General features: G+C 38.9%; 1 protein-coding gene across 2 annotated transcripts in view; it reads left to right on the top strand.

Annotated features, from left to right (window-relative positions):
- LRRC69 (leucine rich repeat containing 69) overlaps positions 1–22600 on the top strand; it is a 99577-nt gene that overhangs the window by 42921 nt on the left and 34056 nt on the right. For both annotated transcript variants that reach the window (XM_023726087.1, XM_004370780.2), the window contains one exon: positions 15119–15220. In XM_023726087.1, coding sequence (XP_023581855.1) covers positions 15119–15220 — 102 coding nt within the window. The remainder of the gene's footprint in view (positions 1–15118; positions 15221–22600) is intronic.

Genomic DNA, 22600 nt, shown 5'->3' with positions numbered 1-22600 from the left:
ATGTTTTGATATTGTTTGCTGTCTTCAGGGCATTCAGTGGTTATTTTCCTCATTTATTGATTGTGGATTTGTTTGTTTCATCCTGCTTTTTTGTTTTATTTGGTTATGTCTGAGCGAGCGGGCTGTGCATTCTTTGTTGTTTGCTTGTCTGTAGGCATGATACTTTTCACCTCTTTCTGCAATGGGCAGGGTCAGTCACTCAGGTATGGTACAGCAGGGCAGGTCCAGCTGAAGGGGAGTTGCTGGGATAGGTTTTTTGTGGCACGTACTAGGGCTGACAGTGTAGGCTGGGAATCAGTGCATGGCAGGTTCCAGTAGGCCGTGCCTGTGTTGCTTGGGAGTGTGATGTTCAGCACACGGTGCAGGTAGGCAGGAAGGAGGGGGTAAATTGTGATGTAGATTGTGATGTGTGGAGCTAAGATGGGTATGGGAAAGATGAGAGAGAGGAGAGAGGAACAGGAGCCAAAAACATACACACATACAAAAAAGAGTGCTAAGGGAGCTTGCTATGGGAGTGGAGAGATGAGAGACTGAGAAATGGGGAAAAACAAAAATTAAAAAAAAAAAAGGGTAGAAGAAAAAAATGAATAAATCGAGAAACTGGAAATGAAGAAAGACAAAAAGGGAATAAGAGAGAGAAAAAAGTAAACAAAGAAATGAAAAAAACAAAAACCCAAAAACAAACAAGAAAAAGGAAATGCCCCCAGGGAAGTCCCTGTGCATCTGCGCCAAGTAAGGGACTAGCTTCCAAGCCAGCGGGTACTGCCCAGCCAGAAGGGGCTCCCAAGCCGAGAAAAGAAAAAGAAAACAAATAAACAAATCAAAACAGAACAAATCAGAGCAAATAAACAAACAAAAAAGCCCCAGGGGACCCACCAGCGTGGTGGCACTGGCTGGGAAGCAGTTTCACAGTGGAGTGGTATTTCAGAGCCTTTCTGGAAGAAGCAAAGACGGCGAATGGAGCCAGGCACTGGAGAGAGAGGAGGGGAAGGCGGTGAGAGGCAAGGAAGAAATCCAAAGAAGCAGAAAAAAGCAACACCAGCAGCCAACAAATGGCACTCAGGGAGCTGGCCAGTGCGGGTGGGTGGAATCCAAGGGGCACTGAGGGGAAGCTATGCTTCCCGGCCAATAGACTGTGGCCGTAGGAAGCAGAGGAGGCTAAATGGGGGTGAAGAACGGTGGCGGGTGGTGGTGGTGGGGAAAGCCTACATCTGGGCTACTGGTTGTTCTGTCTCCCGCTGAAAGCTCCGCAAACCTGCCCCCTCGTACCTCCTGTTTGCTGATCTCCAACAGGAGTCCCAGATGGCAGATCCGGGCCACGGCAGCTGACAGGGGACGTCTGCGTGCGTCTCTCCTTGCTCTCTGCTCTTGGCCAGCCCTCTATTCCATTCGGTGCTTGGTTGAGTTCCCCATCCCCCCATATGATGGTCAGGGTTTCAGGATTGACATGAGACTCTGCTTGACTTAGTCTTTCCGATCCCCGCTGTGGAGGGCCGGTGTGGTGCTTCTGATTATAGAGCCATGTTGCCCGCTATGCAGAATACTTTTACTGAGTGTCTTTTGTATGACAAGAACTGTTCTAGGTATTCTGGATAAAAAAGTGAAAAAAGAAAAAAAAAGACAAGCTCCCTACCCTCTTGGAGTTTATGTTTTAGTGAGGAAAGCTGATAATAAGTAAACAAACAAAAAAATATAATTTTTGGTAGTGCTATGAAGAAAACAAATAGGGCACTGGATTCCCTGCAGGGGAGATTTTGTCTGTTTTACCGTGCCCCGGTGTCACAGTGGTTAAGTGCTTGGCTGCTGACTGAAAGGTTAGGGGTACGAACCCACCAGCTACTTCTCAAGAAAGACATGGCAGTCTGCTTCTGTAAAGATTACAGCATAGGAAACCCTATGGGGCAGTTCCACTCTGCCCTATAGAGTTGTTACGAGTTGGAGACGACCTGAGGGCAACAGGGTTTTAATCCACGGAAGGGAAATTTTGTCTGTTTTGTGTACTGCCCTATCCTCAGTGCTTACAACAATGCAATGAAGAAATCAGAATATCAAGCAGGGGTCTGCTCCCATAAGTAGTGCTGCCAAGAAAGGATCTCTAGCGGCCAACATGTGATCAGAGACTTGAATGATACCAAAGAGCAAATGCAGCAGGCCCTGTTGGGTCACTGACCCAAGCCGCCCTCTGCAGCCATCTTCTCCTGAACTACTTTCTGTGGAGTGATTATGTGTCTCAGTTCTGACCAGAGAGAAATAAATGGAAAAATTTTTGGTGGGATTTCTAGGAAAACTTCTGTTTTCTGAACAAAATTGGACAGACTTACATGGCTCCTCTTAATGCCTTTACCTCTTTTACCTTGGTCCTTCCTTCATTTTCTTGCCTGGACTTGATTGAGGATTAGCAGCCACTCTGAGCTCACAACCAACATGCAAAGCACAATGAACTAAAAGTTAAGTGTCTGGCAGCATTACTGCCTGTTGATACTACCCCCTGAACTGCTCATCCCCAGACACATGTTGCATGAGATAAATGATACTATGTGTTGTCTGTTATTTTGCAACTGATATAGCAAACCAGGCAAATGTATGAAAGAGGAACATTATAGGTAGAATAAAGAGGCTTGAATAAGTCATATAACACACTTGGCAGAATATAAGAAACAGTGCTCAAAAAATGTTGCTCTTAATATTTTAAAAGACTTGATAAGTAATAAGAATGGTTAACAAATATTTTTTGAGCTTCTGGTTTGTGCTTTATAACAGGACTCATAATGTAAGTGACTCTAGAGTCAAATAAAAAAAGCTATGAGTCTAAAATCTTGGGCCTAATGTTAGTAGCTATCAGTGCACGCTTTACCAAAGAACTCAATATGTATATTTGAAAATGGGAAGTAACACTTTAAAAAAAATTCAGGACTTTACAAAATATACCTTTTGATATAGAAACTTCACTATAGAAGTAAGTTATGGAATAGTTAACTGGTAGACTTTCCTGAGGCAAAGAAACATATATACATGAGTGTGTGTTTGTGTTTCTAAGTAAAGATGTGAATGCTGGAGCTCTGAGCAAACTAACCAAGAGATAGAATATATGAAGAAAAGGATTTGGGTTTTATGTTCCTAGAGATGGACCAGAATTTCTCACTCTTCTTTTTATTATTGTCTGCCCAATTCAGGAGCCTCTTGAGATATTTTCCCCCTAATATCATCCTCCCCCAAGAAATTTTAGTACTATAGATACACTGTATATCTGTTTATAAGATAGGGCTGAGTGAGCTTTGGAGGGCCACAAACCATAATAATAGCTAAGATTATTTTTTTGCCTCCCCCATAAACCAATTTTTACCTTCTTGAGGATGATATCAACTCCCATTGAAATGTATGAACTGAACCAGCACAGAGCATGAAAAATATTTCTTACATTTGTACCTCATGGGCCAGATATGTGGGAGAGTTTTCAGACTTCTGAGAAAATCTTAGACTCAGACAGATGTTGATATAGCTTTCTTGAAACCTTTGAAATATTTTTAGCCCTGGGAAAATTTTATCCACTTTGGGAAGCTGTATTTTCAGTCTTTTAACCCAGTTCAAGAGGAGTTATCTCTTTTTGCTCTTGTTTCCAAATTTGTTTTATGAAAGTTTGCAGGTTGGTAATCAGAATGAGGGTGATGTAAATTTAATCATTCCTAGGGAAGAAAAAAACTTAAAAAATTTACCTCCACCGTGGATTATTTGTAAAATATAGATAATTGAAAAGAAGAAAAGGAAAATTACCCACAGTCTGACCATGCAGGGAAAAAAAAAACCCAACATTGTCAATATGTTTTTTAAACATATGTGTATATGAATGTGTATATATAGTATTTTTTAAAAAATGGAATATTCACACAAGTAAATGTGTTAGTATTATTAGTATTATTCATGCACATTAGTGTATTATTCATACATACATGATTTATAACACCTTTTAAATTTTTATTATAAATATTTCCCAATGACTTTAAAGTACTTTTCTACATCACTTTATTTCATGGCTGCATACCATTGATATATGGATGTATTTAACCGGTCTCCTATTTTTTGCAGATAGGATATTTCAAATTTTTTGCCATAATAAAAAAAGGCTTCAATTAATGCCATTATAGCTAATCTTTGTACATACCATTAATTATTCCATTAGGATAAATGTCTAGAGGCATAATTCCTGAATCAAAAATTATGTACATTTTTACTGATTTGATAAATATAAATTCTGCTTCAGAAAGGTTATATGAATTGACATTTCCAAGATTTTAATTAGTTATTTTTTATCTCACTTCTTATTCTTGCTTTGTGAAAGCAATATTTAACATATCTCTCTGAAATTGTTAATTATATTAATTGTTTTAGAGTCTTGTTCTATTATCTCTATTTCCTGTGGTGTAAATTCTTCCATATGTTACCTCTCATGGTGTTGGTACTTAATGATTATAAGGTTATTTCATTTTTAAACTTTGAGTTTATTTTTGCATTGGGATACTTGAGATTTCCTAGAAGATGGGCAGCTAGCTTTGCAGTTCACTTTATGGGAGAGGAAAAAGTGCTCACAGCAGCTTGCGTTGGTCAGTGAGAATGTGGAAATGGTTGATATACACCATCAGGTATAATGTATTCTGACAGCTCTCCATTCTTTCTTAATGTTGTCAGCCACCCAGGACCCCATCCTACTTTCTCTATTTAAAGCTTTGCTCTTGCGAGGCTATAAGTATGTGGGATTTGGGGAGGTATGAGGATAGAAGATAGAGTGTGGCTGTGAGGATAAAGAGTGGGTGAGTGAGCATACAATGTTTGTCTGCTCCTGGGAGAATCTTGTTGCCATTAAGTCTATTTCGACTCATAGCGACCTTATAGGATAGAGTAGAACTGCCCGATAGTGTTCCCAAGGCTCTAAATCTTTACGGAAGCAGAGCGGTTGGTGAGTTGGAACCACCAAGTTGAGCACTTAACTACTGTGCTGCCAGGACTTCTTCTTGGACAACTCCTGTTGTCCCTTGAGCCCATTCTTCTCTGGAGACTCCTACTACCTCTAGGTACTGAGTTCCCTCAGTTTTATCTCCATTATTTGAGGGAGTTCTTACCTGGGTTTCCGTATTCATCCTGGATTGACGCTTTCCTCTTCATTCTAATACTGTCTACTCATGATCTCTTTCTGTGAGAATTTATCTTCCTATTTTTAAGTGGCTACTTGTTATTATTTTAAAAGGTATCCTCCTACTGTTTCTAGGATTTGGCATGGGAGAGTGAAACGGCTAAATGTGACTGGTTTACCTTCCTGAAACTGGAAGTACTTGTTTATCAATTTGCTAATAAACTTTCAGTATATGAAAGCATGTTCATCTTGTCTGGTAGAGCTTAACTGAAGCAAAATAATGAAATAAAAAGGAAGATAAAACGATGACTGATCCTAATAAGCATTTTCTATTCAAAGAAAAACACAAAATATGAGTTGCCTACTTTAGACAATGGGGTGCATGTTGGTGTGGTACCCTATTTTTCTAGAATATTTAGTTTACCAAGTGTTTTCAACAATCTTCATTTAATCTTCACAATTCAGTGAGATGGATATTATTACTTCTATTTATAGATGAGAAATTAATAGAAATAGGCTCTGAAACTTCAAACGACCTGTAGATAAAGGTTGTGTGGAAGAACTGGGATTTGAACCCTGTCCCCTGACTTTAAATCTAGTGCTTTCTCTATTCTACTATTGAATATAGATTAAGTTATATAAATAGCTTAAAAATTGTGTTGTGTTAAAATATAAGTGAGAGACAAGGGAGAAGTGAAGAAAAGCATCCAGAATCATTGAAATATTGACACCTTGTCTGAATAAAGAAGAACGAAGTCATACTAAGTGGAAACAAAAATGTTATGCCATTGTGAGGCTCTATTTAAAATCATGTTGGGACTTGTGTGTAAACTAAGGCAGAAGCTACAAGCTGACATTGTTTCTGCAGTTCCCACCATGAAGCTGGCCACTCAAGTTTTAATTTCCTGTCAGGATAAGAAAAATGGAAGACTGCAGATCTCACAATTAGTTTTCAAACCATAAACAGCTTTCATCACAAAATCCTTGAATATCTTTCTTAGAGTTCATTACTCTGAATCATTGCCTTGTCTGAATAAATTTTAAAATGGAACTCTCTAGCTTAAATTGTAGAGTATCCCAGGGTAGAGATTGGGAGCTTTCATTTTTTTTGAAGTACCTTTTACAGAGTTTGGTTATTGTTTATTCCTGTTTTTCTCTGTAATCAGCTCTGTGAGATTTAGATATATGGATAAAAGAGCATCTTTAGATATATGACTCACCTATTAATTAAGCACTTATTATCTAACTGGGGTCCCTGGGTGGTGGAAATGGTTAATGCATCAGGCTGCTAGCCAAAAGGTTGGAGGTTTGAGTCCACCCAGAGGTTCCTCAGAAGAAAGGCCTGCTGATCTACTTCTGAAAAAATCAGCCATTAAAAACCCTAAGGTGCACAGTTCTACTCTTACCCACGTAGGGTCACCATAAGTTGGAGTTGACTTGATGGCAACTAGTTTTTTAGTTATCTAACTGGCTGTCAACCTGAAAAGAAGACTGTTTCTGGAAAGTGAGTGACTAAAGACTGAGATGTTTAGCTAGATTTATAAAAGGGAGAAGTAAGAGTTTTACATTTTTGGAAGGAGGATTTGCAGAAAAGTACCCATAAAGGTTAGTTGGAGCAGTTCAGAGACATTGGAGAGACTTGTCTATCTGCTAAAGGTGGGATGAGAGAATTACGTGACATGTTGCAATTGGTGTGCATGGTTTTGTTGGTTTTTGATTTCAGCATAAATGGAATTTAGTTAAAGTTACCTAACGAAGAGTAAGGAAGATCTCACAAGGATTCAAAGAGGAGATAAGGTATAAGGCTGGGTAGAGCTCAAGAGTACTGGAGCAAGTGTGTATTCCAGGATCCTCAGTTGCATGAACATATAGGCCATCACACTTGTTACATTATTGCTGTAACTTAGCCATATTCCAAATGTTCCTCTCCTTATACCTTGTTTCTGCTTCCTGATAACTTCAACATACACATAGCCTACCGTGGACTTTCCAGCCCTTTGATGTAATAACTGTTCTATTTCAGCTTCTAGGACTAAGGGACAAATTATTTCCACATTTCTTGGTTGAAATTCCCAGAAAAGTTTCTGGTTAGGCCATCCTTTCTGATTCTGGATGACTATCAAAGCTTGTGGTCAGCTCATGATTGGCTTTCTTTAGTTCAATAGTCAAGCTCTTGTTCCGTTAGTTCAGTGTCTAAATGGTAGAATCATAAAACATGTAGGCGGCAGGGGTCCTGAGTGGGTGATCTCACTTAGAAGGGGTGTAATCAGCAGAGTAGGAAAAGTTTGGCAGCTCTAGTACCAATACTATCATTGAATAATGATAGCTATCCCTGACAAAACTTTTAAGACTCTTGAGAGTCAAGACTCTTTTTTAAATGAAATGTGAAACCACTGGAGTCTTTTGAGCTGAGGTGTGACATCATCTGACTTATAAGCATCTAGTCTAGATGCTCTCTGGAGATGGCCACTATTCACACATTGGCATAATTTCTTCTTGTTTAGCTCAACGACATCTTTCATGATATCTTCTCTGATCTCTTACATATGATTACTTATTGTACCTCTTTTATAGCATTTATCTTGCCATATATATATGTTTTTTAATCTACCAACTGCCATCCCATTTATACTTAACTCTTTCCTCAGTGGTTTCTTTGGCTTCTGGTTTCAGACACCATCCTTCTCCATCATATCCCCTAAATAAATAGATAAGTTTAAATATATTTGATATATTATTATTTTCTTTATTTAATTGGTTTACTTATGTTCATAGTTAGTGGTCATTTTAATAAAAATTGGGTACTGTATCCTTGGTTAGAAATCAACTCTTTCATTTTTGGGGAAAAATCAGATCTGAATTACTTTGTTTCCAATTATAATATCTTTTAATTAAGCACTGACTGACTTGCACACAAAGAAAGTACAGCTGAGTACCATGGATGGCAATTTTGAATGGATAGTATGAAAACTGACATGGTGCATATTTATGTACAATGTGACCATCAATTCATCCAAGAATAGCCTTAATTCTAAAATGAGTAAATTTTAGTAGGTTTTTAAAGGAAGCTTTTGATAATCTCTATTATTTGTGAAGGTATCATATGAAATGACTATCAATTTTTCTTCTTTTCCATCTGACCTGATTCTTAGATATGATCTCAGGCAAATATTATACTTTATACTATTATAAAGTATAATATCTGATATAATATATATAATATATTAAATTTATTTCATTTTACTTGCATCGAATTATAACAAGAACCAACTACATTTATTTAAATACAGGCAGTCCCTGGGTTATGAATATCCGACTTACGGACAACTTGTACTTCTCCTTTAATATTACGTAAATTTGCCCTCACTTTGAAGTGATAGAACCAACTCCTAAACCAAAACAAACAAACAAACAAAAAAAAAAACCACTGCCGTGGAGTCAATTCTGACTTATAGCCTCATAGTGACCCTATAGGACAGAGTAGAACTGCCCCATAGGGTTTCCAAGGAACGGCTGGTGAATTTGAACTGCTGACCTTTTGGTTAACAGCGGTAGCTCTTAACTACTTTGCCACCAGGGCTCCAAACCAACCCCTACTTGCAACAAATTCTTCATCACAATCACCTTCACTTGCTGCACGTGCAGCTTCTAAATCATTGGAAAGGCTTGGAGCCTTTTCTGCACTAAAAAACCAAAAACCAAATCCGTTGCCATTCCGACTCATAGCGACCCTGTACGGCAGAGTAGAATTGCCCCGTAAGGTTTCCAAGGCTGTAATCTTTATGAAAGCAGACTGCCCCATTTTTCTCCCATGGAGTGGCTGGTGAGTTCGAACTGCTGGCCTGGTTAGCAGCCGTAGCTCTCAACCATCGTGCCACCAGGGCTCCAGGGCTCCTAATGGAAGGCTAAATAAAGACCGACTTACCTACAAATTCAACTTAAAGACACAGTTAGGAATGGATCTCATTTGTAACCTGGGGACTGCCTGTACATTTAATAAGAATCATAGTTCAAGATATTTACTTAAGGATTATTATGTTACATTTATTTTAACACAATAAGCAAAAGTAGCTCTTTTGATGCCAATAGTATCAGGCCCCTATATAGATTTGTATGATTTCTGTTTGAAACATCACAGGGCTTATTACTCAGTGAACAATAAACAATCCAGTTGGAATGTGGAAAATTGCTTTTCAAAAGCCAGATGTAAGGGCACAATGAGGAATGGAACTGATCTGTGACTCTGGAGGAACAAAGGGCTGTAATGTCTAGCAGACGAACTGTAGGGTTAAAAATCTATATTGCTATCTCTTTCAATCTTTGTCTTTTCTCTCCAATTTTCCTAGGTTGTAATAACTTATAACACAAAGGATTTTTGGCATCTCACTTCCTATTTTTGTACCATGGGTTCACCAATTTTCTCTAATGGATAGGGTGAAATGGGCTGGAAAGAGCTCAGGATTGGAGGCTTTTTTCATTTCTTTTTGTAACAGCTGAGAGGTTGTGTGCTACAATTGACATGACCCCTCTTCTTCTTGGTCCACTTGGAAGAACAGGCTTGACAGCCACTAGTAGGTTGCATCTGAACAATATTTTATTCTCTGTAATTAATTTAGATGACTTTTTCTCTAATTGGGCGGGTGTGGGGACAATCCAACAAGAACGTAAGTGTTCATGAATTTGCAAACCCTGTCTAATTAATATATGAAAGTGAGGTGAATGTTTTGGTAAGCAAGGAAACAACTTTTTGTTTTTATCTTCCCATTTCTCTCTGTTATTTACTAGGTAATATCAGGACCTTATAAGCCAGGGAGGATTTTACCTTTCCTTCTGAGATAGGAAACCATTGGAGGTTTTGATCATAGGAGTAATATGATCTGATTTACATTGTAAAAAGATCATACTGTAGTGGGTAGGAGACCCAAGGTAGAGTAGAAGTAGAGACCTTTTCAGGCTACTAGTTCTTAGGTAGTTCAAATCAGACATGAGGTGTAAATCTAGGATGGCAGGGAGACTATGAGGTGATACAAACAAGCCCTCCCAGATCAGCTGTTCTTTCTACGAAACCGGTTACTGTTGACTCCAACTCATGGTGATCCCATATATGTCAAAATAGTACTATGCTCCATAGAGTTTTCAATGGCTGATTTTTCAGAAGTAGATCACCAGGCCTTTCTTCTGAGGTGCCTTTGGGTGGATTTGAACCTCCAATGGAATGCATTAACCATTTGGACTATCCAGGGATTCTCATTCTCTCTACCGAAAAAACCGAAAAAAAAAAACAAAAAAAAAAAACCCTGCCGTTGAGCCAATTTCTATTCATAACCATAGGGTTTCCAAGGCTGTAAATCTTTAAGGAAACAGACTGCCAAATCTTTCTCCCATGAAGCCACTGGTGGGTTTGAATGCTGACATTTTGGTTAGCAGCTGAGTGCTTTAACCAGTGTGTCACCAGGGTTCTTTCTACCAAAACCAAAACCAAAACCAAAACAAACAAACCCATTGCTGTGGAGTCAATTCCAACTCATAGTGACCCTATAGGGCAGATTAGAATGCCCCACAGGCTTTCCAAGGAGTGCCTGGTGAATTCCAACTGCTAACCTCTAGCAGCCATAGTTCTTAACCACTGCGCCACCAGGGTTTCCGTTCTTTCTACCAAAAAACAAACAAAGAACAACCACCAAACCACCCGTTGCCGTCAAGTCAATTCCGACTCATAGCAACCCTACAGGACAGAGTAGAACTGCCCCGTAGACTTTCCAAGGAGTGCCTACTGTATTTGAACTGCCAACCTTTTGGTTAGCAACTGTAGTGCTTAACCATCACACCACCAGGGTTTCCATTCTTTCTACCGTGATCTTTAAATCAAGAGGTCTGAAAAGGGCGCCAGAGCCACTCTCCTTTCAGCTTTAAGGCCCAGGGTTTGAGGGCAAGAAAGTGTTTGGGCTTTGGGGCTTTCAGCTCCTTTTCACCTGTCAGAATGAGGAAGGTGTGTGTGGTTGTGTGTGTGGTTGTGTGTGTGTGTATGTGTGTGTGTGTGTTTACGGCCTGGGAGTTCAGAGTTCAGTTATCTCCTTCCATACTGGACTCATACTTGGCCTCCTCTCTTCAATTCCCTCAAAAGGTCCTCTCTTGGGAAAAGTATCCAGCAGATACTGAAGGATTCTGATTGTAATCACTCTCTCCCTTTTTCTCCCTCCCACCCATGCGGGGTATGTGAGAATGAGTTCCCAGTGCAGTTGTTTGGCTTTCATATGTTCAGGTGATATAATCAGCCTAATCACTCCACAATTTGGATTAGATATCAAGGTTTATCATATATTTTCTTGGATTTCCTACTGGTCACAAATCTTATTCCTATCCTTTTTAGAATTGTTAGTTTACTGTATTTTATGGATGCCATAGCCCTCACACTTAAATCTTATCCTCTTTGCAAGTCAGCCTTCAGTTTATTTAAAAATCCCAATTCTTTCTAAAGGGTGAACCTGTGAGAATACTCAGTCATTTGCTATAGGCTACTTATCAGTTCTATTTCTGAGTCCAGGTGGAACCTCATCCTCCTTTCCCCCGGTTTACGTTAACACTGCTCTGGCTAAACTAGCCCCCTTCCTGTCTCCCTCATTACTTCAGGCTAGTCTGAAGCATTTTTCCCAACAAAAGGACTTGCTGATTTTGTACCTTGCAGAGTAGAACTGCTTCACAGGAGTTTCAAGGCTGTAAGCTTTCAGAAGCAAATTGCTAGGCCTGCCTTCTGAAGTGCCTCTGGGTGGGTCTGAATCACCAACCTCTGGCTAGTAGCCAAGCACTTAACAGTTTTCCCCACCCAGGGATCTGGAAGAAAGGGTAGATTCCAGAAATTTTAAGGAGTACAATTGACAGGACATATGGAGCCCTGGTGGTGCAGTTGTTAAGTGTTTGACTGCTAACCAAAAGCTCAGCGGCTGGAATCCACCAGCCACTTCACTGGAGAAAGATGAGGCAGTCTGTCTGTAAAGGTTACAGCCTTGGAAACCTATGGGGCAGTTCTACTCTGTCCTATAGGGTCGCTATGAGTTGGAATTGACTCGACGGCAACAGGTTTGTGAGAGATTTGATGTGGGTAATGAGGAAAAGGATAGAGCACAATTTGGTGAGAACATAAAGAGTTCCATTTTGGAATGTTCAAGATGCTTGTGGAGCTTCCAGCTGGAGATGTTCAGTAGGCAGCCAGATATTTGACCAGAGCTCAGGAAGTTGGTTTGTAAAGGTGGTCTATACAAACAACTTAGCCTCAAACTTCCTTGAACACTTGATTTTAATGAGCTTCCCAGACTTTGCTTCAGCAAACCACAGTCATGTCCAGGATCTTAACATCATCTTCACCTGCTCTAAATTTGAAGAATGAAAGTGTAGTATAGCAATCTGTGGACTCAAACATACCAATGATCATGAAGATGACACAGGGCCGGGCAACGTTTTGTTATTATACGTAAGGTCACTGACTTGATGGCAACTAGCAGCAACAACAACAACAGCATAGCATTCTCCTATATTCCAGCTGTGTTATTCTTTTAGATTCACGACTTCTTTTACTTCGTTGAGACTTCATATCCTGACTTCTACTTTTACTCCTAGTCCATCAGAGCTTTGTACAATTATAACTTTTTCTACCCAGACTAGACCATGAAGGGCCAATCCAACCATTCGCTTTTTAGTACACACAGCATGCTTATTTCCTTACTTTCTGACACATCTATCCTGCAGGTTCTCAGTCTTGGAGTTGAGCTGCTGAGTGCTAAAGGGACGTACAGCATTATGTGGATAGGGGCCACCATAAATGTGTACGTTCCAGTGGGTCCCTCAGAACCTCTGTATAATATTTGCTTTCCCTGGCCAGATTCCTTTCCCAAAACCTATAGCATATTCCACACCTTCACCAGTTTGTGTCTCCTTCCACACTGATGACTTTTCATAACTGAATTGGCAAATGGTCTTTCTCTATATCAAAGATACAATTGAAGGGATCATGTCTAACTCCTTCAGCTATCCACTCCCACACCTTCAGGCTTATCCATGGGTGAACCTACACATCCTTTCCTCCTGCCTCAAAGAAGAAGATAATTCAAAGATATTAGTATTCAAGGATCATTCTGTGTTCTTCACATGATCATTACTTTTTCTATTATTGCTTCTTTTTTCTCCTTCTGTATTAAATCTCTCCATATTGGCCCCTAACTTCTACATCCTCAAGTCTTCTTCATCTTAAAAAAATAAAAACCCTCATTTGAACCTTCATCTCCCTCCAGCTGCCAACCCCCCTTGCAAACAAGAGTCAGTGCCTTTTTATGGTCTTGTTCCGGTAAACCTGGATTTCTTGACCTCAGCACTATTGACATTTTCAGCCTTTATTGTGGACACTATTCTGTGGATTGTAGGATGTTTAGCAGCATCCCTGGCCTCAACCCACTCGATGCCAGTAGCACCCCCTTTCTGATTGTGAAAACCAAAAATGTCTCCAGACATTGCCACATGTCCCCGAGGGTGGGTGGGCATAATGGTCCTAGTTGACAACCACCTCTCTAAACCGATAGCACTGGTTGTTTGAATAGGCATGTGCAAAGTCACTCAGAAAAGACCCTAACAATATTTTATTATCAGAGGAGGATGTAGCTGATCATACTGCAGGAGTGATCATGTTAGCAAAGAATGCTCTTCTCTTAGGAAGCCACAGAAAACCCAGTAGTGCATATAGAAACAGGGTATGCAAAGGTGTTGCCCTGGGGAATGCTCAGAAGACATTGAGAGATTGTGAGACTTTAGGTTATTGAAACTCACTTGCTGCAAAACACATGGTATTGAATTTTCTTTTCATTTAAGATAACGTATTTCTGATATACTATGGGTAGTGAGTTAGCAAGCTGGGGAACGTTTTACCATGTTTAATGCAAGAATACTGACGGGATTGTGGTGTGGACTTGACACAAGAGAAACATGACTCCTGAAATGAAATGCACTTCCTTTTAGCCATCGTCATTTTTTTTCTTTTTCAGTAATACTTTATTTTTTAGAGCAGTCTTAGGTGTACAGAAAAATTGTGCAGAAAGTACAAGAAGTTCCCATATACTCCCTCTCCCTCCTGTGCACTGCTTCTCCTATTATTAACATTTCTTCTGTTATTAACATTTTGCGTTCTGTGGTACATTTGTTACAATTCATGAACCAATATTGATTCGTTATTATTTACTGAAGTCCATCGTTTACCGTACGTTTGTGTTCTACAGTGCTATGGGTTTTGAAAAATGCATAACGTCATATAACCACCATTACAGTATCAACTAGACTAGTTTAACTGCCCTAAAAATGCCTGTGCTTCACCTGTTTATCCCTCTACCCATCCCTTGACAATCACCAATCTTTTTATTGTGTGTATGGTTTTGCCTTTTCAAGAAATGTCGTATAGTTGGAATCATATAGTTTGTAGCCTATTCAGGAATGTCATATACCATATTTTCACACAAATAATGTGCATACTATACATTTTTTGCCAACCACGCAATCCCCTTGCACATTATTTTCCTAAGTGCGCTATGTGCATTATATGCATGGGAGTGTTATCTATGTGGGCATGTTATCTGGAATCATACAGTTTGTAGCCTTTTCAGACTGGCTTCTTTCACTTAGAAATATGCATTTAAGGATCCTCCTTGTCTTGGTTCTCCAACAAATACAGTATTAACAAAATGTTCCCAGCATTTGATTAATGAACTCCTCTTATTTTACTAACCAGTTCAATGACCCAGAACAAGTTTTCTTAGCTATCCAGTGTTTGGGATGCCATTGCCATTCATGTCAGCATGAAGATTCTTAAGTGTTTAACACTACACTTAAAATACTAATGTGGAATATATAAAAAAACTAATGGAAGTAATTTTACTCTAATTTTATTGAAGACGTAGCCTCGAGGTAAAGTTTGTTATTTTGTCAGGAAATAAAGTTTTTCTCTTGTTTTAAAAGTTTCAGAACCTGCAGCTGAAGGAATTCTACTGTGAAGGGAACCCACTGGTCCTGAGGCAGCCAGTTCATGCTGTGGAGCAGGAGGATGTCTGGAGTTTACAGGTGAAGGCTTAGGTCATTCTCACAACTCTTCAAATTAAAGCCACAGTTTCAGTTTTCAAGAGATTTCTATTTAAAGCATTCTAGCCAAGCCAGCAAATGATTAATGAAATCCCAGTCCATTGGCAATGTGGATCCTAGACATGATCTTCTTGTCTTGCTTACAGAATTCAATTTAATCCTATCTGATTTCCACAGTGGCTAAATTCAGAGCTATAGAAAATTTTTTTGGATGAAAAGAGAGGGGTTTATTTCCTCTTTAAGCTTCCAAGTACTTTTTCAGTATTTTTCAAGGATGTGTTTGATTTGTTCCTAGCAGGACTCTTGCCTCTTCCATTCCCTCTTTACTTGTTCCCTTCCCTGGCGGGTGAATGAATATGATCCAGAAGTCAGGTTCACTTTAGTGAAACAAGTTGATGATATTAAAAGAAGTAACAGGAAAGAATATTAGAGGAGCCTCCTTGTGTGTCCTCTGGTGGTACAGGAGTTAAAAAATACAGATCCTTTCACAACTGAATATGATTATCCATCATAAATTTGGACTTTCCAGATCCATTTGGGTCTCGGATTGTCTTAAGACTTTCTGGAATTGTGTAAGGATTCAGGTTTCCTGGCTGCAGGAAGCAATTAACCTTGTTCAAAGGTTTAGTATGGTTTGAAATAAATTTTTCCCCTTTTAACAAGTAATACATGTTCATTATAAAAAATTAGAAAACTAGCAAGGAAGGAGAGAAAAAAATTAGTTATAGTACCATACTGAATTTTTAAAAATTTCTAAACTCATTTAGAGAAATTAGAAAATAAAAATGAGCTAAGAGAAGTTGTTAAATTCTCAGAAATCCAGTACGCAGAGATATAATTACTATTCTCTCCTTGACGTTTATTCTTCCAGAACTTTCTATGTGTCCATATTTTTAAATTAGAGTTCAAACTATACGTACTATGTAGGGACTTGTTTTTCACTCAAAACATTTTTAGTATCTTTCTATGTCTGTAAAAATCAGTATACATCTTTTTTGATAAATCCATTATATTCTATTACATGATTACACCATAATTTGGTTAACTATTTCATCAGAAAATTTGACCTTTATAAACAAGGCTACAGTGATCATCCTTATAGTGAATTTCTGGCTCACATCCATGTTATTCCTACAAATGAAACTTCTGGCCCAAGAACTGGCACTTTTTAAAGCTTTGATTAGCTACTGTCAAATACCCTTCCAGAGAATCAATCTGTATTTCCAGAAACAGCATTACTTGCTAGTCTTGTCTGGAAAAAAAATTTTCATTTGAAATTGAATTGTAAATTATTTTAAAAATGGCAGTATTTAATATGTTGAATCCCTTATAACTTACTTGTTTTTGCAGCAATCATTTCAGAATAACAATAATACCTAGCACTTATTTTTAAGCTTACCATGGGCAAAGCTCTGTTCTAAGCACTTAATAAGAATCAACTAATTTAGTCCTCCAGTTTCCCTAAAAAAGGTAATGTCTTACTTTCCTAATACCGCCCTAACAAAAGATACCAGAAAGCAAGTGGCTTTAGAGAACAAGAATTTATTGTCTCATAGTTTTGGGGGCTAGAAATCCAAATCAGGGCATCAGTTCTCAGGAAGGGTCCTTCCTTGTTGTAGCCTCAGGATCTTTGGCGTTCCTTGGTTGCTTGCAGATGCATCTTCACATGGCATCTGTCTCTCCCACACGTTTGTTTGTGTGTGTATTCTGCTCTTTTTATAAGATACCACTCAGAAGGGATTAGATTTAGGACCTACTCTACTTTAGTATGACCTAATTAACATAACAAAAGAAAAGCCCTATTTCCAAACAGGATCATATTTAAAGTACAGGGGTCAGGACTTCAGAGTAACTTTTGGAGAACACAATTCAATCTGTAACAGGTGGGTACTATTATTGTTAACTTCTTATAAATAAAGAAATGAAGACCCAGAGAAATTACATAACTTGACGAAGTTCACAGAGCTAGTAAGAGTTGGGACAATTAGGTCAACCTAAGCCAGATTTCATGTAACAATATTGCCTCAGAAAAGGGATGCTGGAAGGTGGGGGGAATGGAGACAGAGATACACTCAGTTGGAGGAGGTTCTGGTTTGTGGAGGAGGCTGGGTGAGCAGTTAACCCAATGTGGTGGCAGGGAGCCCTTGAGAGCAAGAATATTGCCCTGTGGCTGGGACCAAGACTCAGTGAGAGATCGATTTTTCTTCTTTCTCATTTTCAAAATTGTAAGAACTTAGGAGCACAAGAGTTTTGTTTGTTTTTAAAATATATTTTGTATAGAAGTAACTATTTTTTAATTATAATATATAAACGGGAGCCCTGGTGTCATAGTGGTTAAGTACTTGGCGGCTAACCAAAAATTTGGCAGTTCGAATCCACCAGCCACTCCTTGGAAACCCTATGGGGTGGTTCTACGCTGTCCTATAGGGTTGCCATGAGTCAGAATCGACTTGACGGCAACAGTTTTTTAAAAATATGTAAATGAGTTGAGTATTTTTGAACATATCTCCAAGAATTTTTTCTCAGAGAGATGACTTAAATTGATTATGCATTTCATATTTGTACTTAAAGAAAAAGTCATTCATACTGGATCTTTGGTCAACATTACTGATTAAACTACTTGAGGTGTCAAAGAATTATAGGGTTTTAATTTAGGTTGTCGTTGTTAGGTGCTGTCAAGTCAGTTCCAACTCATAATGATCCTACGTACAACAGGGTGAAACACTGCCCAGTCTTGTGCCATCATCACAATCATTGTTATGTTTGAGACCGTTGTTGAACAACGGTGTCAATCCATCTCGTCAAGGATCTTCCTTTATTTCGCTGACTGTCTATTTTTCCAAGCATAATGTCTTTCTCCACAACTGGTCCCTCCTGATAACATGTCCAAAGTACATGAGACAAGGTTGGCCGTCCTCGCTTCTAAGGAGCACTCTGGCTGTGTTCCTTGCAAGACAGACTTGTTCATTCTTCTGGCAGTCCATGGTATATTCAGTATTCTTCACCAACACCATAATTCAAAGGTATCAATTCTTCCGTCTTCCTTATCATTGTTCAGCTTTTGCATGCCTATGAGATGATTGAAAAAATCACAGCTTGAGTCAGGCACACCTTAGTCCTCAAAGTGACACCTTTGCTTTTTAACACTTTAAAGAGGTCTTTCGCAGCAGATTTGCCCAATGCAATACATCTTGATTTCCTTACTGTTGCTTCCATGGGCATTCACTGTGGATCCAAGTAAAATGAAATCCTTGACAATGCCAACCTTTTCTCCATTTATCATGATGTTGCTTATTGGTCCAGTTGTGAAGATTTTTGTTTTCTTTGTGTTGAGGTGTAATCCATACTGAAGGCTGTGTTCTTTGATCTTCATCAGTAAGTGCTTCAAGTCCTCTTCGTTTTCTGCAAGTAAGGGTGTGTCATCTGCATATCACAGGTTGTTAATAAGTCTTCTCCACCAATCCTGATGACACATTCTTCTTCATATAGCCCAGCCTCTTGGATTATTTGCTCAGCATAGAGATTGAATAAGTATGGTGAAAGGATGCAACCATCACACACACCTTTCTTGATTTTAAACTATGCAATATCCCCTTGCTCTATTTGAACGACTTCCTCCTGGTCTATATACAGGTTCTGCATGAGCACAATTAAGTGTTCTGGAATTCTCATTCTTGGCAATCTTATCTGTAATTTGTTTTGATCTACACAGTCAAATGCCTTTGCATATTCAATAAAACACAGGTAAATATCTTTCTGGTATTCTCTGCTTTCAGCCAAGATCCATCTGACATCAGCTATGATATCCTTCATTCCACATCTTCTGAACCTAGGTTGAATTTCTGGCTGTTCCCTGTTGATGCACTGCTGCAACTGCTTTTGAATGATCTTCAGCAAAATTTTACTTATGTGTGATATTAATGATATTGTTTGTTAATCTCTGCATTCTGTTGGATCACTTTTCTTTGGAATGGGCACAAATGTAGATCTCTTCCAGTCAGTTGGCCAGGTAGCTGTCTTCCAAATTTCTTGTCATAGACGAGTGAGCACTTCCAGTGCTGCATCCCTTTGTTGAAACATCTCAATTGGTATTCTGTCAGTTCCTGGAGCCTTCTTTTTCACCAATGCCTTCATTGCAGCTTGGACTTCTTCCTTCAATACCGTTGGTTCTTGATCATATGCTACCTCCTAAAATGGTTGAATATGCACCAATTCTTTTTGATACAATGACTCTGTGTATTCCTTCCATCTGCTTTTGATGCTTCCTGCATCATTCAGTATATTTCCCATAGAATCCTTCAAAATTGCAACTCGAGGCTTGAAGTTTTTCTTCAGTTCTTTCAGCTTAAGAAATGCCAAGCATGCTTTTCCCTTTAGGTTTTCTAACTCCAGGTCTTTGCACATTATCTTACTTGGTTTTCTCCAGCTGCCCTTTGAAATCTTCTGCTCAGCTCTTTTACTTCATCATTTCTTCCATTCACTTTACCTACTCTACATTTAAGAGCAAGTTTCAGAATTTCTTCTGACATCCATTTTTGTTTTTTCTTTCTTTCCTGTCTTTTTAATGACCTTTTGCTTTCTTCATATATGATGTCCTTGATGTCTTCCCACAGCTTGTCTGGGCTTCGGTTATTAGTGTCAATGTGTCAAAGTTATTCTTTTTTTTTTTTTAATCTTACTTTAGATGAAGTTTCTCATTAAACAGTTAGTATACATATTGTTTTATGACAATGGTTAACAACCCCACAACATGTCAACACTGTCCTTTCTCAACCTTGGGTTCCGTATTACCAGCTTTCCTGTCCTCACCTGCCTTCTAGTCCTTGTCCCCGGACTGTTGTGCCCCATTAGTCTTGTTTTGTTTTATGGGGCTCTCTAATCTTTCGCTAAATGGTGGACCTCAGGAGTGACTTCATTACTGAGCTAAAAGAGTGTCTGGGGGCCCTACTCTCAGGGTTTCTCCAGTTTCTCTCAGGCCAGTAATTCTAGTTTGTTTTTGTAAGTTAGAATTTTGTTCTACATTTTTCTCTAGCTCTGTCCAGAACCCTCTGTTGTGATCCCTGTCAGAGCAGTCAGTGATGGTAGCCGGGCACCATCTAGCTGTACTGGACTCAGTCTGGTGAAGACCGTGGTAGATGTGGTCCATTAGGCCTTTGGACTAATCTTTCCCTTGTATCTTGTTTTCTTCATTTTCCCTTGCTCCTGAAGGGTTGGGACCAGAGGAGTATCTTAGATGGCTGCTCACAGGCTTTTAAGACCCCAGACGCTACTCACCAAGGTAGAATGTAGAACATTGTCTTCATAAACTGTGTTATGCCAATGCAGCTAGATGTTCCCCAAAACCATGGTCCCCACAGCCCCCTGCCCAGCAATTCAGTCCCTCAGGGAGTTTCGAAGTGTCTATGGAGCTTCCATGACCTTTCCTTGTACAAGTGCTGGCGTCCCCAGTATTGTGTACTGTCTTACCTTTCACCAAAGTTACCACTTATCTATTGTCTACTTAGTATTCTCCCCCCCCACCCCTCCCATCTCTTGTAACCAACAAAAGTTATGTTTTTTTGCGTGTAAACTTTTTCATGAGTTTTTACAAACGAGGTCTCATACAATATTTCTCCTTTTGTGATTGACTTATTTCACTCAGCGTAATGCCCTCCAGTTTCATCCATGTTATGAGATGCTTCACAGATTCATCATTGTTCTTGATCGTTGTATAATACTCCATTGTGTGTATGTGCCATACTTTGTGTATCCATTCATCAGTTGATGGGCATCTCGGTTGTTTCCATCTTTTTGCTATTGTGAACAATGCTGCAATGAACATGGGTGTGCATATATCTGTTTGTCTTACAGCTCTTATTTCTCTAGGATATATTCCTAGGAGTGGGATTGCTGGACCGTATGGTATTTCTATTTCTAGCTTTCTAAGGAAGTGCCATATCATTTTCCAAAATGGTTGTATCATTATGCATTCCCATCAGCAGTGCATAAGAGTTCTGATCTCTTTGTGTCCTCTCCAACATTTGTTATTTCCAGTTTTTTTGATTTGTGCCAGTAGTGCCGGGGTGAGATGGTATCTCATTGTGGTTTTGATTTACATTTCTCTAATGGCTAGTGATCACAAGCATTTCCCCTTGTTTCTGTTGGCAGCTTGAATGTCTTCCTTGGTGAAGTGTCTGTTCATTTCCTTTGCCATTTTTTAATAGGATTATTTGTCTTTTTGTTGTAGAGGTGTTGGATTTTCTTGTAGAAGATAGAAATTAGACCTTTGTCTGACTTGTAATGCCCAAAATTTTTTTCCCTGTCTGTAGGTTCTCTTTTTACCCTTTTGGTAAAGTTTTTTTTGATGAGCATAAGCGTTTAATTTTTAGAAGATCCCAGTTGTCTAGTTTATCTTCTGGAGTTTGTGTGTTGTTTATGGATTGTATCTTGTTAATGCTGTGTATTAGGGTGTCTAGTGTTGATCCTGCTTTTTCTTCTATGAACTTCATAGTTTTTTGCCTTATATTTAGATCTTTGATCCACTTGGAATTAGTTTTTGTATATGGTGTGAGGTATGGGTCCTGTTTCATGTTTTTGCAGATGGGCATCCAGTTTTGCCAGCACCATTTATTGAAAAGACTGTCTTTTCCCCATCTGATGGATTTTGGGCCCTTGTTGAAGATCAGGCGACCGTAGGTGGATAGATTTACATCTGGGTTCTCAATTCTGTTCCATTAGTCAATGTATCTATCGTTGTACCAGTACCAAGCTGTTTTGACTATCGTAGCTGCATAGTAGGATCTGAGGTCAGGTGGTGGGAGTCCTCCTACTTTATTCTTCTCTTCAGTAGTGCTTTACTTATCCGGGGCTTCTTCTCTTTCCAAATAAAGTTAATGATTAGTTTTTCCATCTCTTTAAAGAATGTTGTTGGTATTTGAATCGGGATTGCATTGTATTTCTAAATTGCTTTCGGTAAAATTGTCATTTTCACTATGTTGAGTCTACCTATCCATGAGCATGCTATGTTTTTCCATTTATGTAATTCCTTTGGGTTTCTTGCAGTAGTGTGTTGTAGTTTTCTTTGTATAGGTCTTTTACATCCCCGGTTAGATTTATTTCTAAGTATTTTATTTTTGGGGGGCTATTATAAATGGTATTGTTTTCCTGATTTCCTTTTCATTGTTCTTTTTGTTGGTGTATAGGAATCCAACCGATTTTTGTATGTTGATCTTGTATCCTGCTACTATGCTGAATTTTTCTATTAGTTCCAGTAGTTTTCTCATGGAGTGTTTAGGGTTTTCTGTATATAGTATCATATCATCCACAAACAGAGACAGTTTAACTGCTTCATTACCAATTTGGATGCCCTTTATTTCTTTTTCT

This window comes from Trichechus manatus, unplaced genomic scaffold (assembly GCF_000243295.1).
Source record: "Trichechus manatus latirostris isolate Lorelei unplaced genomic scaffold, TriManLat1.0 scaffold00009, whole genome shotgun sequence".
NCBI lineage: Eukaryota > Metazoa > Chordata > Mammalia > Sirenia > Trichechidae > Trichechus > Trichechus manatus.
The sequence above is the reverse complement of the archived record's forward strand: the minus strand, read 5'-3'. Positions and strand labels throughout refer to the sequence as shown.